At 41.1% G+C, this 15,592-nt stretch overlaps 1 protein-coding gene across 2 annotated transcripts in view; it reads left to right on the top strand.

Moving 5' to 3' along the window:
- The first annotated feature begins 607 nt into the window (after positions 1 to 607).
- EIF2AK3_1 (Eukaryotic translation initiation factor 2-alpha kinase 3) overlaps positions 608 to 15,592 on the top strand; it is a 41,961-nt gene continuing 26,976 nt past the window's right edge. For both annotated transcript variants that reach the window (XM_051219200.1, XM_051219199.1), the window contains exons 1-4: positions 608 to 733; positions 775 to 892; positions 937 to 1,167; positions 13,829 to 14,095. In XM_051219200.1, the coding sequence (XP_051067931.1) occupies positions 636 to 733; positions 775 to 892; positions 937 to 1,167; positions 13,829 to 14,095 (714 nt within the window). In that variant the 5' untranslated portion in view covers positions 608 to 635. The remainder of the gene's footprint in view (positions 734 to 774; positions 893 to 936; positions 1,168 to 13,828; positions 14,096 to 15,592) is intronic.

The raw sequence follows: 15,592 nt of genomic DNA, 5'->3' as shown, positions 1-15,592 counted from the left end.
GTGGGTACGCTATGCTACGCATCGGTTGCAACTACTTGCTAGCTTAGACCAAACGCTTCTCGACGTATCGATAGCCTTCCAAATATATCTTCGAACTCCTTCATTTCTGAATTCTGACTTGACTGAGTCAGAGTACTCCGATTATAACGGTGTTACTTGAAAAGGCGTTGTCAAAATCTGAACACCTGTGGCATCTTTTCTGCGATGGAAATTATTATAAAATATTCAGTAACTTAATAAACGAAAACACGACCGTAATTTCGGACTGTGATACACTTACATGACTTGACAACGTTGAGTTTATCCACATCAGACATATTTTTCGCTTCTACCTTTTTGCTCCCACTAGAACTATTTATCTCCGAAAACGGCGATCGAATAAACTCAGGTTGAAATCCCTTCTATAGACATCATATAGTAATAGACTAAAACGCCTTACTGGAACTAATAGTATCAGGACCAACAGTAGATGTTTTCAAGCCAAAACCGAATTTTCAAAAAAAAGTGCAGCAAGAATTAATACAACTGACTTGATAACCGTTTTTACAGATTGAAGATTGTCGATTGACGGATTAGATCGACCTTGGATTTCGTTCAAAAGGGTCAGGATCAGCCTGACGAATGATGTCATTACTATGTCTCTGAATTCTTTGTCTACATACCTTTTCATTTGTATTTTCACATGTGTAGTATACATACATGTTAGAGGCATATATTCGTACGGTTCGCAAGGGTACGAATTCATGTTCAGAAAATATTGCTTTTAAATTGTAGGGTGTTAATAGCAAATACTGTTGATGGTTCGTTCATCGGCTTAGATATAAGAAGTGGAAAGTTGTTTTGGAAGATAGATGGCCCTCCTCTTGTTTCTCAGAGCTTGAGTGATCTCCAGGTACCTTATCATCCTGACGGCTTAATAACTATCACATATTTTAGCTCATAACAAAAACGAAATCATATAGTATTGTTCCTTCTCTTGATGGCCAACTTTTTTTGATGGAGAGAAAGCTGACAAATGGCTCAGATCTATTAGGTGGTGCATCACTTAAAGCATTACCACTGAGCATCGACTCTTTATTCTCTTCAAATTTTATGCTCACTGAAGATTCACTATTAACTGGAGGACGAGAACATTCAACATTCGCTTTCAATCCTAACAATGGCAAAGTTAGTCTGTTACATTTGGTGGCAAATCGCATTGCTTGTTATTTGATTTAACAGTTCACAAAGTTTACTTAATCTAGAAAGAATATCTTTTAGCTGACTGAGGTCTTTAACTCAAGGTTATCAAAAATTAAAATTTTATGCCTAAGAAGTTTGTTAAAGTTTACGTGGACGTGTTTATGGAATTTTGAATCAACTTTGGGGACCCCATTATTAGACCGAGACTGATAGTTATTTTGTCCGTACTACTTATAACTAACACCAGCTGTGCTTGGTGACAAGTAGGGCTCGGACCCATCTAACAGGTGTCTAAATGTTAGTATGTGGTTTCAAATATTTCAAAACATGTTTTATAGGTGAATGCACTATATTTAAAAGTTGACCTGACCCTGGACTAGTGGACGGGCTGATTTCTTAACACACTTAATATTACTTTATTTTGTGGCCAAAACTTTTAATTTAAGGGCTTATGGTGATTCCCTTCACATATCTGGGAAGCATCGTCGATAGACATGGAGGTTCAGATGCAGACGTAAAGGCGAGGATTGGCAAAGCAAGGGCCGCATTCCTACAATTGAAGAACATATGGAACTCAAAACAACTTTCAACCAATATCAAAGTGAGAATCTTCAATACGAACGTCAAGGCAATTCTACTGTATGGAGCTGAAACTTGGAGAACTACAACAACCACAATCAAGAAAGTACAAGTATTTATAAATAGCTGTCTACGCAAGATACTCAACATCCATTGGCCGGATACCATCAGCAATAGCCTTCTGTGGGAGAGAACAAACCAACTTCCAGCTGAAGAGGAAATTAGGAAAAGACGATGGAAATGGATAGGACATACATTACGCAAATCGTCAAACTGCATCACGAGGCAAGCTCTAACTTGGAATCCTGAAGGGAAGCGGAAAAGAGGAAGGCCAAAGAACACATTACGTCGGATAATAGAAGCAGATATGAAAAGGATGAATTACAACTGGAAGGAGCTGGAAAAGATTGCTCAGGACAGGGTTGGATGGAGAATGCTGGTGAGCGGCCTATGCTGCTTCACGAGGAGTAACAGGTGTAAGTAAGTAAGTTATGGTGATTCCTTAACGATGTCACATACTTCTGTCTTTGCACCTGAGCAGCATTTCATTTTTCACATCAACCATAACAAAAGCAAAATAACGAATAAACATTAGCTATGAATTGAAATATTCTGAGTCACGTAAGTGTAAAACATGTAAACTCAAATGGAAACAAGTAATTTCCTGTCATATGATCACCTGCCTTTTTATTCGAATTTATCATAAAGATACCAATGTGAGTGAATCTGTTTACTCCCAACTTTGGTGGGTTTGACGTTTCATCTGGAAATCCTGGGATACGCATGAAATAATCTAATATTCTTCCTAAATGAGAATATTCGACCACTTTGTTTGTGTTAATTCTCGAAGAAAGTAACTCCTCTAAAACGCCCACTAACTGAGCTAATTCCACTCAGTGATAAAAATTCGATTCTCACTCTGATTATATTAGGTCAGTAATTTTCAGTTTTCTCTCTTACCTGAGACTCGGTTCAGACGATGGTAGAACTGTTGCCCTCAGAATTTAAGGGTGCACTCTAGAAAACTTTGCTCTCAAATCACTTTCATATAGTTGCTCGCTTATCGTCTCTCCCAGAAAAGCCTTTCTGCTTGCACATAGCAAAGTATCCGTATGAAATTGAGAGTGAAAGTACATCTGGGGTCTTGGTTACTCATATAGAACACCACTAATGAAAATTGGAAAACACTGATTTCGAGCTACTCCAGTATGTACGTCCCGTAATTCTAACTTACTTAGGCCTGTACTCATCGTGGAGGAGCATAGACTGTCCACCAGTACTCTATCCTGGACGATTCTTTCCAGTCGTTCCCAGCTACTGTTCATCCTCCTTACGTCTGCTTCCAATTCCCGACACACTGTGTTCTTTGGGCTTCCTGTTCTCCGTTTCCCTTCAGGATTCCAAGTTAGCGCTAGTCTCGTGATGCAGTTTGATGATTTCCGAAATGTATGACCTATCCACTTCTAACCTCTTTTCCGAATCTCTTCTTGATCTGGAAGCTGGTTTGTTGTCCCACAGTAGTCTGTTGCTGGTGGCATCCGGCCAACGCACACTGAGTATCCTGCATAGACAATTGTTTATAAATACTCGTACTGTTTTGATGTTGATTGTGGTAGTTCTCGAAGTTTCAAATCCGTACAGTAGAACTGTCTTGACGTTCGTACTGAAGATTGTGAATTTGATATTGGATGGCAGTTGTTCTGAGTTACATATGTTCTTCAGGTGTATGAGTGCTACCCTTGCTTTGCCAATCCTTACCCGTACGTCTGTATCCGACCTTCGTTATTTACCAATGATGTTTCCCAGGCACGTGAAAGATTCCACCTCTTCCAGAGTTTCTTCATCAAGTGTGATTGGATTGGTATTTTCTGTGTTGCATTTGAGGATCTTGCTTTTCCCCTTGTGTTTGTTGATACCTACTGATTCAGAGGCTTCTGCTACCCTGGTTGTCTTGACTTGTATTTGTTCGTGTGTATGGGAGAGAAGGGCCAGGTCATCTACGGAGTCCAAATCGTCTAGTTGCATTCAAGCTGTCCATCGTATTCCATGCTTCCCGTCAGATATGAAGGTCTTCATAATTCAGTCAATCACCAGAAGAAAAGGAAAGGGGGAGAGTATCCAGCCTCGTCTGGCTCCGGTCCTCACTTGGAAAGCGTCTGTTAACTTTCCTCCATGCACGACTTTGCAGTGTAGTCCGTTGTATGAATTGCGGATGATGTTGACGATCCCAAGTACTGCATAGTGTTAAAGAGGGTTCCATAAGGTCCCCCCGAACGCCCTGGTACGGCCGAGAGTGGGGAGATTCCGCTCTCCCTCTCGAAATACTCTCACACGGCCGCGCGTATACAGCCTCTGCCAGGGAAGTCCTACTCATTGCCTTCTCGTGGCGGGGGTGTTGTTTACGAAAATGAGAGGACGAAAAGCGAATGTCCGGCGCTTTAACCGGATCACAAACCAATGGTGCACATGGGCTCGAGTATCCTGCGGGAACAAATGGCGTATGAACCAATCGTTGGTCACCGGCTACCATGGGATTGCATCTCCTTACGATGCTCCACTGCCTTGTGGGTTAGACCTTTAGGTCAAAGGCTCGTGGTGTGACCCCTAAGATAACCACATGCTTCGGTTTGGGCACCCGGGCAGTATCACAGCCCACACACAAATGGTGAACTCTTTATGTCTATGGAAATTACTTTTCTCGCTTCGGAAAACAATCAAATGATTCAAATTATTATCATTACAATTATTGTCATTATTAATACTATTATTATTGTTACTATTATTGTCATTATTATTATTGTTATGACCTTGGATCGCTTTTACCCCGTGATACTTGTTATGACTTGACCTTGGTCTGTGTAGTCTAAATTATGACCTTGACGCGTTAGGCTGAGTGGCTTAACCTTGAGTCTAATACGCGTGAGTTCGATTGGGGTAGAGAGAACTATTCTAAATCCTGATTGGTTGGCAAGCACGCGAGTGAAAGAAGACAAGACAGTTGGAACACTAAACTCTGGATTCTCTGAATTCGGATTACTACAAAAATGTACATGAATAAATAAGTGCATATCTTGACCACGACGTAGGATAATTTGGAAAAATACAGTTATGCCCGAACAGGGAATTAGGGTAGAAATTATAGTGCAAAATATAATGTTTAAATTACAATACTTTTGGAACAAAAAAGGGTATGCTAGTGAATGATACATAGAACGAAAGCTCGTGTTATGTAGAATAAGATAGGGACAAAAATAAATATAAGTGTTTTACAGGTTTTGAATGAAATGCAATAACGTCCCAAGAAAATAGCTTTCGTAATTGTCTGGGCTTCTTAATTCCCCGTTCATAACACCTTCCCCCTTTAAAAAAAAAGAAAAAAAAATGGTTAGTTACTATATACAGGTAAGTGCTGAGATATCATCATTGATATCTTCCTTCGGAAACGTATGTTCTCCTCTTTGGGTCTACCTGTAGAATATCTGGTCTTCTGCGTTTCCGTGATGCTTTCCTAATAGGACTTTGTTCAGGTTGCGTGGTCTTCTGAGTCGCTGAGCATTTTATGTCAAAACTGTCCAGAATGATTCTCCACATTGAGTCTAATTTCTCGGTTTTCTGTGAAGTGCCAGCATTTTTCAGTATGTGGTTGACATGGCGTGTCCACTTCTGTCCTTCAACTTCCACCACATACATTACGTTCCCTTGTCTCTTAAGTATGCGTCCACTGGTCCATTGTGGAGGTGAATATCGGAAATCGCGGACGTATACTTTCTGATTTTTCTGGAAAATTCTGCGTTTCGCCCCATGATGGCGATCAAATTGGTTTTCCATCTTTCTGTTTCTTTTTCCGATGTCTCTTTGCTGTGGTTTCATGGCATCGAGGGCAGTTCTTACTTTTCTACCAAACATAATTTCTGCTGGGGACATTTGATTTGGTGTTGATGGGTTTGGAGTTGTTCTATAGACCAAGAGAAAGTCATCAAGAATCTCCTCTATCTTTCCCTCCCCTTTTGCCTTCATTAGCGCTCTTTTGAAGGTATCTACAAACCTTTCGGCCTGACCATTCGATTGTGGATGGTACGGAGGTGAACGGACATGTTTGACTCCAAACCTCTTGCAGAAATCTGAGAAGATGGAAGAAATAAACTGAGTGCCGTTATCTGTCACGAGAACATCTGGAACTCCAAAACGGGAGAATAACTGCCGTAGCTTCATGATAGTCTGTTGCGAAGTGATTTGATTTATAGGAAAAATCTCCGGCCATTTTGAATAAGCATCAACACAAACGAGGAAGTACGTACCCTGGAATGGGCCAGCAAAATCAACATGTATACGCGACCAAGGTTCTTCTGGAGATGGCCAGGAATGTAGTTCAGCTTTTCGTGGACACTTAGAAACCTCAGCACATTTTCTGCACGCACGCACGAAATCTTCGATGTGTTCATCGATATTAGGCCAATATACATAACTTCGAGCAATAGCTTTCATTCTTCCAGTACCTGGATGGGCTGTATGCAGTTGTTTCAGGACGAGTGAGCGTAAGTTATGCGGAACCACTACGCGATCAGCAACCATTATACAGTCATTGACGATGGATAAAGATTGGCGTCGTTGATAATACTGTTTCAGTTCATGAGATGTTATACGTGGGGGCCAACCACGCTGGATAAATGTAGATAATCGTCTTAAGATAGGATCGCGGCGAGTGTGTTCAGCGATTCGAGCAGCTGTCACTGGAAGAATTTGTCGAAGATGGTTTATGTAAGATACGGACGACAATTGAGAGGAAGCAGAAGACTTTGATGTAGACATAACATTAGAAAGAAGTACATGAGATTCCGAAGTTTCATCATCGCATACTTTGTCTGAAGTATTCGATTTGGAAATTTTATGAGAAGGCAATGAATCGGCGGTATTTGATTTGACATGGTGAGAACACATAACATTTGAATTGTTTGATTCAGAAAGATCATAAGAACATGTTTCATCAGAAGCATTTAATTCGTTAATATCCAGAGAGGATGATTCGTCGGAGGCATTTGATTTAGAAATATCATTAGGGATTTGGATAGAATCATAGGAAACATTTTGAGAACATACCTCATCTAATAATTTGTTCAAAGTATCAACATGTGCAATCCAATCTAATCCCAATAGATCTAAATCGTGTCGATTTGTTAGATAACAAACATCTGTAAATTTACTTCCCATAAGTTGAACATTGCATAGGACCTCTCCTGTCAACTTTACTATGTCTCCTGACGCATTTCGGGCGACATGTTCTGTCGGTCGGATGGATGGGCATCCTAACTTGTGCCATGTGTTCTTTGAAATCAACGTGACATCAGAAGCAGTGTCTAACTGAAGTCGTATAAGTTTTCCATTTACTAATAAATTTACAAATTTCCGCCTATTTTTAAATCCAACTTTAAAGGTTGCAAACGTGGTTTTATTCTGACTATTTGATTGTTGCTTTGAATTTTCACTACAATGTTTAGTCTTGCGTTTATTTAACGAACAATGACCTTCTTTGTGGCCAATGCGATGACATTTGCGGCATTTATGATTCTTAAACGGACAGAATTTTGCAAAATGCCATGCTCCGCAGAACCAGCATGGTGATGGGGGGTTGGCAGGTTTTTTCATGCTTGTACAGTTTTGTTTCGATGATTTTATGGATCGGAGCGCATTAATTGAATCAGAACCGGAAGGTTTACCCTTCTGTTGCACCATCGCAGTGTCATGCTTGAGATTAAGTAACCGCTGACATTCGGTTGTGACCATTTGTAATGTCATATTTGGTTCTTGTTCAATGCGTACCAACATTCTGGTACGGACATCTGCATCTTCTTCATTCTTTAGACCACATATGAAAATCAAGCATTTAAATTGGTCCGCTGTGATTTCGTTTATTTTGAAGCGTTCGCACTGTCGATTTACCTTCCCGGCATACGTGAGATAATCGTCCTCTGGAGATTTCGTTATTTGGAAGCATTTATAGCGAGTATTAAATAATGAGGACTGTTCATCGAAAATATCAGATAAAATCTGGACTGTATCTTTGAATGATACATCTCGTGGATTTTGCGGCAAGATAAAATTCACATATTTATTATATTCCTGTGTTCCCAGTCTTCTTAAGAGTAAGCGGACTTTTGCTGCGTCATCAAGATGCGAGCATTCAACGCGGAAAATATCTTCACAGCGGTGAAACCACGAACTGAAAATGACATTAGCTTCAGGATCATACTGGAATTCAGAAATAGAATTTATGATGCTTTCATGCTTATCTGATTGACAAGCTGAGGACGACTGTAATGAGAACATTCGTGCGAATGCATCCAAAAGCTTCGTCTGATTTGCCTCATTTTGTGCTTGCTGCATTTGAAGAATAGTTTTAAGGTCATCCAATGAAACAGGCATTTTGTACTGGATCAATCAATATAGGAAAGAAAAAAAATTCTCCGTCGCCAGTTGTTATGACCTTGGATCGCTTTTACCCCGTGATACTTGTTATGACTTGACCTTGGTCTGTGTAGTCTAAATTATGACCTTGACGCGTTAGGCTGAGTGGCTTAACCTTGAGTCTAATACGCGTGAGTTCGATTGGGGTAGAGAGAACTATTCTAAATCCTGATTGGTTGGCAAGCACGCGAGTGAAAGAAGACAAGACAGTTGGAACACTAAACTCTGGATTCTCTGAATTCGGATTACTACAAAAATGTACATGAATAAATAAGTGCATATCTTGACCACGACGTAGGATAATTTGGAAAAATACAGTTATGCCCGAACAGGGAATTAGGGTAGAAATTATAGTGCAAAATATAATGTTTAAATTACAATATTTTTGGAACAAAAAAGGGTATGCTAGTGAATGATACATAGAACGAAAGCTCGTGTTATGTAGAATAAGATAGGGACAAAAATAAATATAAGTGTTTTACAGGTTTTGAATGAAATGCAATAACGTCCCAAGAAAATAGCTTTCGTAATTGTCTGGGCTTCTTAATTCCCCGTTCATAACAATTATTATTATTATTATTATTATTATTATTATTATTATTATTATTTTCCACATTATTCACCCTCTTTTATACTTATACAGCGGCTCGTCTTTGGTGGAAATTCGACTGTATCTAAACGTTCTCGAGTCACTGTCCGGTTGAAAATTGTATGTTACCACCGAATACGAGAACTGAAGCAGTTTTTCTGAAACCACGTGCACCATTCAAACTGGCTGTCTTCAACGTTCGCACATTTATGCAGGTCGGACAACAGATAGGGCTGGCTATGTCTTTGGAAAGTCTTAATATTGATGTTTGTTGTCTATCCGAGACCCGTATTCAAGACTCTGGCGAAGTACTACAAATTCGATCTCCATCTGTCGCTTCGAAAAGCTTGTTTTACGTGCGCTTATCCGGGGACCCTGTGGCATCTTCGTCTGGTCTTGCTGGCGTTGGTGTCGCACTAAGCGCTAGAGCTGAGGCAGCACTAATCGATTGGATCCCCATTAACAATCGGTTATGTGCTGTTAGATTAGAAAGTTCCATCAAAGTGAGAAGAAATCGGCGTGAGAAACGATGTCTTTTCGTCATCTCCGCCTATGCCCCGACAGATTGCAACCCGGATGCAATCAAGGATGAATTTTACCACCAGTTATCTGTTCTTCTCCAGAAAGTGCGTTTGACAGATATTGTAGTACTAGCCGGAGACTTGAATGCTCAGGTCGTGCGTCTAGGCACAGAAGAGAGTCGTTTAGGTGGCCGATGGGGACTCATTGGTCGCAGGACAAATAACGGGGACCGTCTACTGCAACTTTGCACAGACCACAACCTGTTTCTGGCTAGCACTAACTCTCGGCACAGTCATCGCCGTTGTGCCACCTGGTGTCCTCCCTCTGCATCTCAAGCCTGGACTCAGATTGATCACATCGCGATCAGCTACCGCTGACGTGGTTGTGTACAAGACTGCCGCTCCTTTTGGAGTACCTATCTGGACTCTGACCATGCCTTGGTCTGCGCCAATCTTACCTTACTTTTCAGTGGACAACGAAGTGACCGCCACCAACGGATTGTTGTTAGCAAGCTGGTTGCAACTTCTGTTGCAAGTAAGTATCGAACCGAGCTAGCCTCTAGGCTAGCTACCATTCCACTGAAAAGTATAGATGAGCATTGGTTGCAATTGCATGACGCCATGAAAATGGCGGGTACAGTCAGTTGTGGGTTTGCGAAACGTCCCGCTTTTAAGCACTGGGTTTCTTCAGGTTCCTTACAACTCATTGAAGCCCGTCGGTCTACTCCGGGTGACCGTGAGTTTGACCACAAACGAAGGTTGTTACGTAGCGAAATCGGGCAAAGCTTGCGTAAGGACCGAGAAGCCTGGTGGTCGAAGCGTGCTAATGAGCTGGAAGCAGCAGCTGCATCTGGTAACTACCGGAAGCTCTTCCAGCTCATCCGAGCCACTGGCAGCAAGAAGTCTGGTGTGAGTGAAACAATCTGCGAGGATGATGGGATGCCAATCACTAACATCCATCGACGTCTTGGACGATGGGCAGAATTTTTCGAAGGGCAGTTCAACTGGCCTGCTGCTCCGGCAACATCGGTCAGACTGTCCTGCCCTCCATGGCCGGTGACGACCGATCCACCAAATGAGGCGGAAGTCCGCTAGGAACTCCAACTCTTGAAGCGTTACAAATCACTTGGCCCAGATGACTTACCTCCGACTCATTTTAAAGATGCTGGTGACTTTCTGACTAAAGAATTGACGACGTTTTTTACAAAGGTTTGGGAACTAGAGAGTGTACCAACGTCATGGAATGAGTCGATAGTTGTCCCTATCTTTAAAAAGGGTTCACGTCGTTCCTGTAACAACTATCGGGGGATAAATCTACTTTCGATTGCGTCCAAGCTATTGGCTTCCGTCATACTTCGTAGGTTGTTCAAAACCCGAGAAAGATTGACTCGAGAGGAGCAGGCTGGGTTTCGTTCTGGTAGAGGATGTATTGATCATATCTTCACCCTCCGCCAAATGTTAGAACACCGTCATACTTTTCAAAGGCCAACAATCGTAGTGTTTCTTGACATCAGGGCTGCCTTCGATTCGTTGGACAGGACTGTTCTCTGGGATTGTCTATTGAAGAAGGGTGTGCCTGAGAAGTTTATTAACATCCTAAAAGCCCTATATACAAACACCTCAGGCAGAGTGAGGGCATACAACCACCTTTCTCCATTGTTCCTTTCAAGCAGTGGGGTTAGGCAGGGTTGCCCAATCTCACCATTCCTCTTCAACTTTGCCATCGATGACATTCTGGAACAGCTCTGATGGATGTAAGCAATGGCGGTGTTGATCTGTTGCCCGGAGAATGATTTCTCGACCTTGAGTATGCGGATGATATTGTCTTACTGTGCGATAAACCCCAAGACATGCAATTCGCACTTAATCAGTTGGCAGTCAGTGTCCATAGGTACGGTATGTGCTTTGCACCTACGAGGTGCAAAGTACTTCTACAAGACTGGCAGGATCCTAATCCTGTACTCACCCTGGATGGTGAGCAGATAGAAATAGTCGAGAAGTTCGTGTGTCTGGGTAGCTGCATAAGTGCTGGTGGGGGTGTGAGTGATGAGATCAATGCACGAATAGTGAAAGCCAGAGCGGCTTATGCCAATCTGGGCCACCTTTGGCGCCTTCGTGATGTTAGTCTGGATGTAAAAGGTCGGATTTACAACGCGTCGGTGAGAGCAGTTTTGCTCTATGCTTGTGAAACCTGGTCTCTCCGAGTTGAGGACGTTAGACGACTCTCTGTGTTCGATCATCGCTGTCTCCGAAGGATTGCTGACATTCAGTGGCAACACCATGTCAGTAATGCAGAGGTTTGGCATCGTGTGTTCGGGCACAGAGATGATAATGCAATTGGTGTCACCATCTTGAAACACCGACTTCGGTGGCTTGGAGATGTTCTATGAATGTCGTCCCAGAGAATTCCACGTCGTGCATTATTTGCCGACGCTGGGACTGGTTGGAAAAAGCGGAGAGGTGGTCAGTGCATTATATGGTGTCGTGGTATGAAAGAAAGCTGCAAAGGACTGGCTTGTGTTGGTCCTTCACGACTCCCTGGTTGGGGTCCGAGAGATGATGCAACACAGTGGCTAGAGACGTTATCAGATATGGCTCAGAATAGAAGCCAGTGGCGATTCTGCTGTAACCTTTTTTACTTTCTTCATAAAAAGTGGTTGTGTCTTCCTTAACTGAAAGATTTCTTCTGATTGTACCTTTCCGTTCCCTCGTTACTACCACACTACCTTACACCAATCTCTTCGTCATTGTTCTCTTTTTCTTTTGCGCTCCTTAGTTTTTTTTCTTTTCTATTTCTCTTCGAATTCTCATTGTTTTGTGTGGCGCATATATATTGGCGCTCTGTTTTACCAATATTCATGTGTTCAAATAAATAAATAAATAAATAAATAAATAAATAAATAAATAAATAAATAAATAAATAAATAAATATAAGGTCCTTGTATCCACACTGTCAAATGCTTTCTCATAGTCAAGGAAGTTGATGTATAGTGAGAAGTTGCGTTCAGTTGATTGTTCAACGATGATTTGTAGTGTCACGGTTTGGTCTGTGCACAACCGATCCTTACAGGATCCGGCCCGTTGATCTCGAAGTTGGGCGTCTACCGAATATTTCATCTGGTTCATCAAAACTTTGTTGAAAACTTTTATGGGTACCAATAGTCGTGTGATGCCTCTGCAGTTCTCACATTTGCTCAGATCTCCTTTCTTTGGCCATAATCCTAAGGAAATAGATAATTTATAAGGCTGATTATCGGCTACAATGATAAAGCATTTCCTGTCTTCTGTTGCTTTAACGTTTACATTTTTAGGCCAAAAGTTTGAAGTTTGACCGGTTCTAAACTACATTTAGGTAAGATATTTGGCATTCTCATTCCGTCTATCTAACTTATAGTCCGAAACATAGAAAACTAATTCATAAGGTGCAAGTAGATCCAGCAGATCTGGTTAAAATTTAGTTTTTATTTATCGGAATGTAATGACTCCTAGAATGGGGTTTAGGGATCATGTAACGTAGTGGCTTAAAACTATCAGACATGAATCACAATGCAAGGTTGTATTAATCCTGCTACAGTTATCCATTGTTTTGTATTTTTGAGATTAATGGTACTTATCTCTTTTTATATGTGGTGTATTTCTCGATAATTTCCATGCGTATTTTATCGTATGGATGATTGATACATTACTATTATTTCTGTCTCTGTGGGACATTCCTCAGCTCTCGTTTTTATAAACCATATTTTTAGTATAAAAAATGATTCAAAATTAGAATCTTCAGTAAATAGAACATTTCTGGTTCCTCCGTTTTCTGTGACTGGGGGAAAGTTGGAAACACTAATAGCTTTCTATATAAGATATAGGGCCAAATTTTTAATTTATGTTCACTCTTGATGACACACTCAAGTGTCAAGTATTTTCGAAGTGGACTACCACCTAAACCTACTACTATTAATGAAGTTATTCTATTCTGACAATTCTAAATATGAATAATGTGGCACACAAATTTGAAACAAATCAAGCGCTTAATGCTCTTTTCAAAGAGGTAAATTAAAATTTATTATGGCTTTTAGTGTCTTGATTTATCAGCGCCTGTATTTTAAATATGGGCCACTGTCAATTCTAAATCGTTTAGTTATATTCTCTTCGATTTCTGAACTGAGACTTATCAGTAATATTTGCGAAACTAAGGTTAGTAGTATTAAGACAAAAGCAATACATCTGCCATGAAAAGATTACGTATCAAGTCGAGCTTTATCAGCTTATTTTAGGCATAGTCTCGATTTTTGTAGTTTTTTCCTCTTTTGATTATCCATAGTGTGTTAGTAAACAAAAAGCAAAGAGTCCCGGTTTTTTGTTAAATATTCAGAGATAATTTGTTCTCATTCATTTTTTCTTCCCTTTATGGGTTTCTTGTGCTATGGCTCGTATTCTTAATTCATTTTCATTTTTCGTCCAATTAATTCCAATAAATGTCCCATCTTTGCTTGTTTTACAGATCAGATATAATTGTACCCGTGATGGGTGTACTAGTTCTGATGTTGATAAAAAGTTGGTTGAAGAACCTCCAAATACAAACGATCCTACCATTATAGTATACAGAGTAAATAACGTAGTCCGCGCTGTAAGTGCTCCATCGGGGGTTGAAAAGTGGAATTTGAGCGTTCATCAATACGAGCTTTGCCTGTTAACTGGTGGAATTCCTACCCCAACTACTGCTGTGCAGAAGACTTCACCTATTTGTAACTTACCTTTGGGTACTCCAGTAAGTTGTTTATATACGCTGTCAAACACTGACATTATGGAATATTTAAGTATACGTATGGGACTGTTTTATGCGACTTTTCTATGAAACCGGATTTTCGTGATAATAATAGTTATACGAGTATTTAATGTGCATCTAAAACTGGTATTATTGTGGCAAGCAAATTCTTTAATAGAATGCCAAAGTTCTTCGTGATTATAATAACCGTTGTTTCGAAACCAGTGTAATTCTGACTGAATCAGTTGGACCAATCTATTTTTATTTGAAACAAGCAAGTACTAGTATAAATGTCCATCACAATAAACATACACCGTACAAATACGAAAACAAAACTGTGGAAAGGTAGACGGAGAGTGGATGAAATCGAGACAAATAAATAAATTAGATAAGCGAGCAAGCATAGTTTATGATAGGAGAAACAATTCAGACAAAAAGTACAACCAAGAAGACTTTCACTTGAAAGACTTCCGCTCACTCCTATGAATAAAGTAAAAGAAAACTACAACACGACCGCCATTGGTTTCTATTTAGACCCATGTCTCTCGATCGTTGTTGCTACCTTGACGCGGTGGTCGGGCTTGCCTATCGTGATGACCCAACCGAGCTATATTGGCTGGAACATATGTTCCTGTAGGTCCTACCATGCCAGGCAGGTCGATTGGAGAACGGTAAGACTAAAAGCAGCAACTCGAGGTCTGAGGGCGAAGTCGTACTGCTGACTGTAGAGAGGTGTGACAGCAGTAAGGTGTTTCCCTCAGACAACCAGCATGACAGCGATGCTGCCTTCCCACAAGGAGGGGTGGGGTTAGAAAAGTTCGACCTTAAAAATGCACACCTCACCTTATCCCACGGACATCCGTCTCCGGCGGTAAGGTCTCAACAAGTACGGAGCTAACACAAAAATTACTCATAAAAAGGTCGTGTGTGACCAACCTCAAGCACTTGTCCCTTGGGCACTGTGGTCACGCTCTCGGGTCATTAACACCACCTCTAATCTAATTTCCTTTTCAGGTACCTTCAGAAGAACCCTTCCACGGTGTGGACAACCGGGAAGTGATAACCGCCCTTATACCTCTAACAGCACTCGAGACCACTGTATTCATAATCAACCTCCTTCTTCAATTCCTATTATTCCTCCTACATCGACTTTCAACTCTAAACTTCCTCTTTCGGCTTCCTCCTCAAATGTCACTATAGCCAACGATTCTAGTGCGCAGAACACTGTCCCAGGTCTACTGAAACCTCGTTCCAAACTACACATTGGAGCCTTCAACGTACGCACCCTATGTCAAATCGGTCAGCAGGCTTCCTTAGCTAAAACCCTAGAGTCTCTTACCATTGATGTATGCTGTGTCTCCGAAACATGCATACAGGATTCCAGTGTGGTCATTCACTTGACCTCACCTCGTCAAAACGGAGAGCCAACGAGATACACCCTCCGTGTATCTGGTGATCCGATGGCCAGTTCTCGTGGACTGGCAGGAGTAGGGATAGCAG

This window comes from Schistosoma haematobium, chromosome 2 (genome assembly GCF_000699445.3).
Source record: "Schistosoma haematobium chromosome 2, whole genome shotgun sequence".
NCBI classification, from domain to species: Eukaryota; Metazoa; Platyhelminthes; class Trematoda; order Strigeidida; family Schistosomatidae; genus Schistosoma; species Schistosoma haematobium.
Note: the sequence above shows the minus strand (reverse complement) of the source record. Positions and strands in the feature narration are given on the sequence as shown.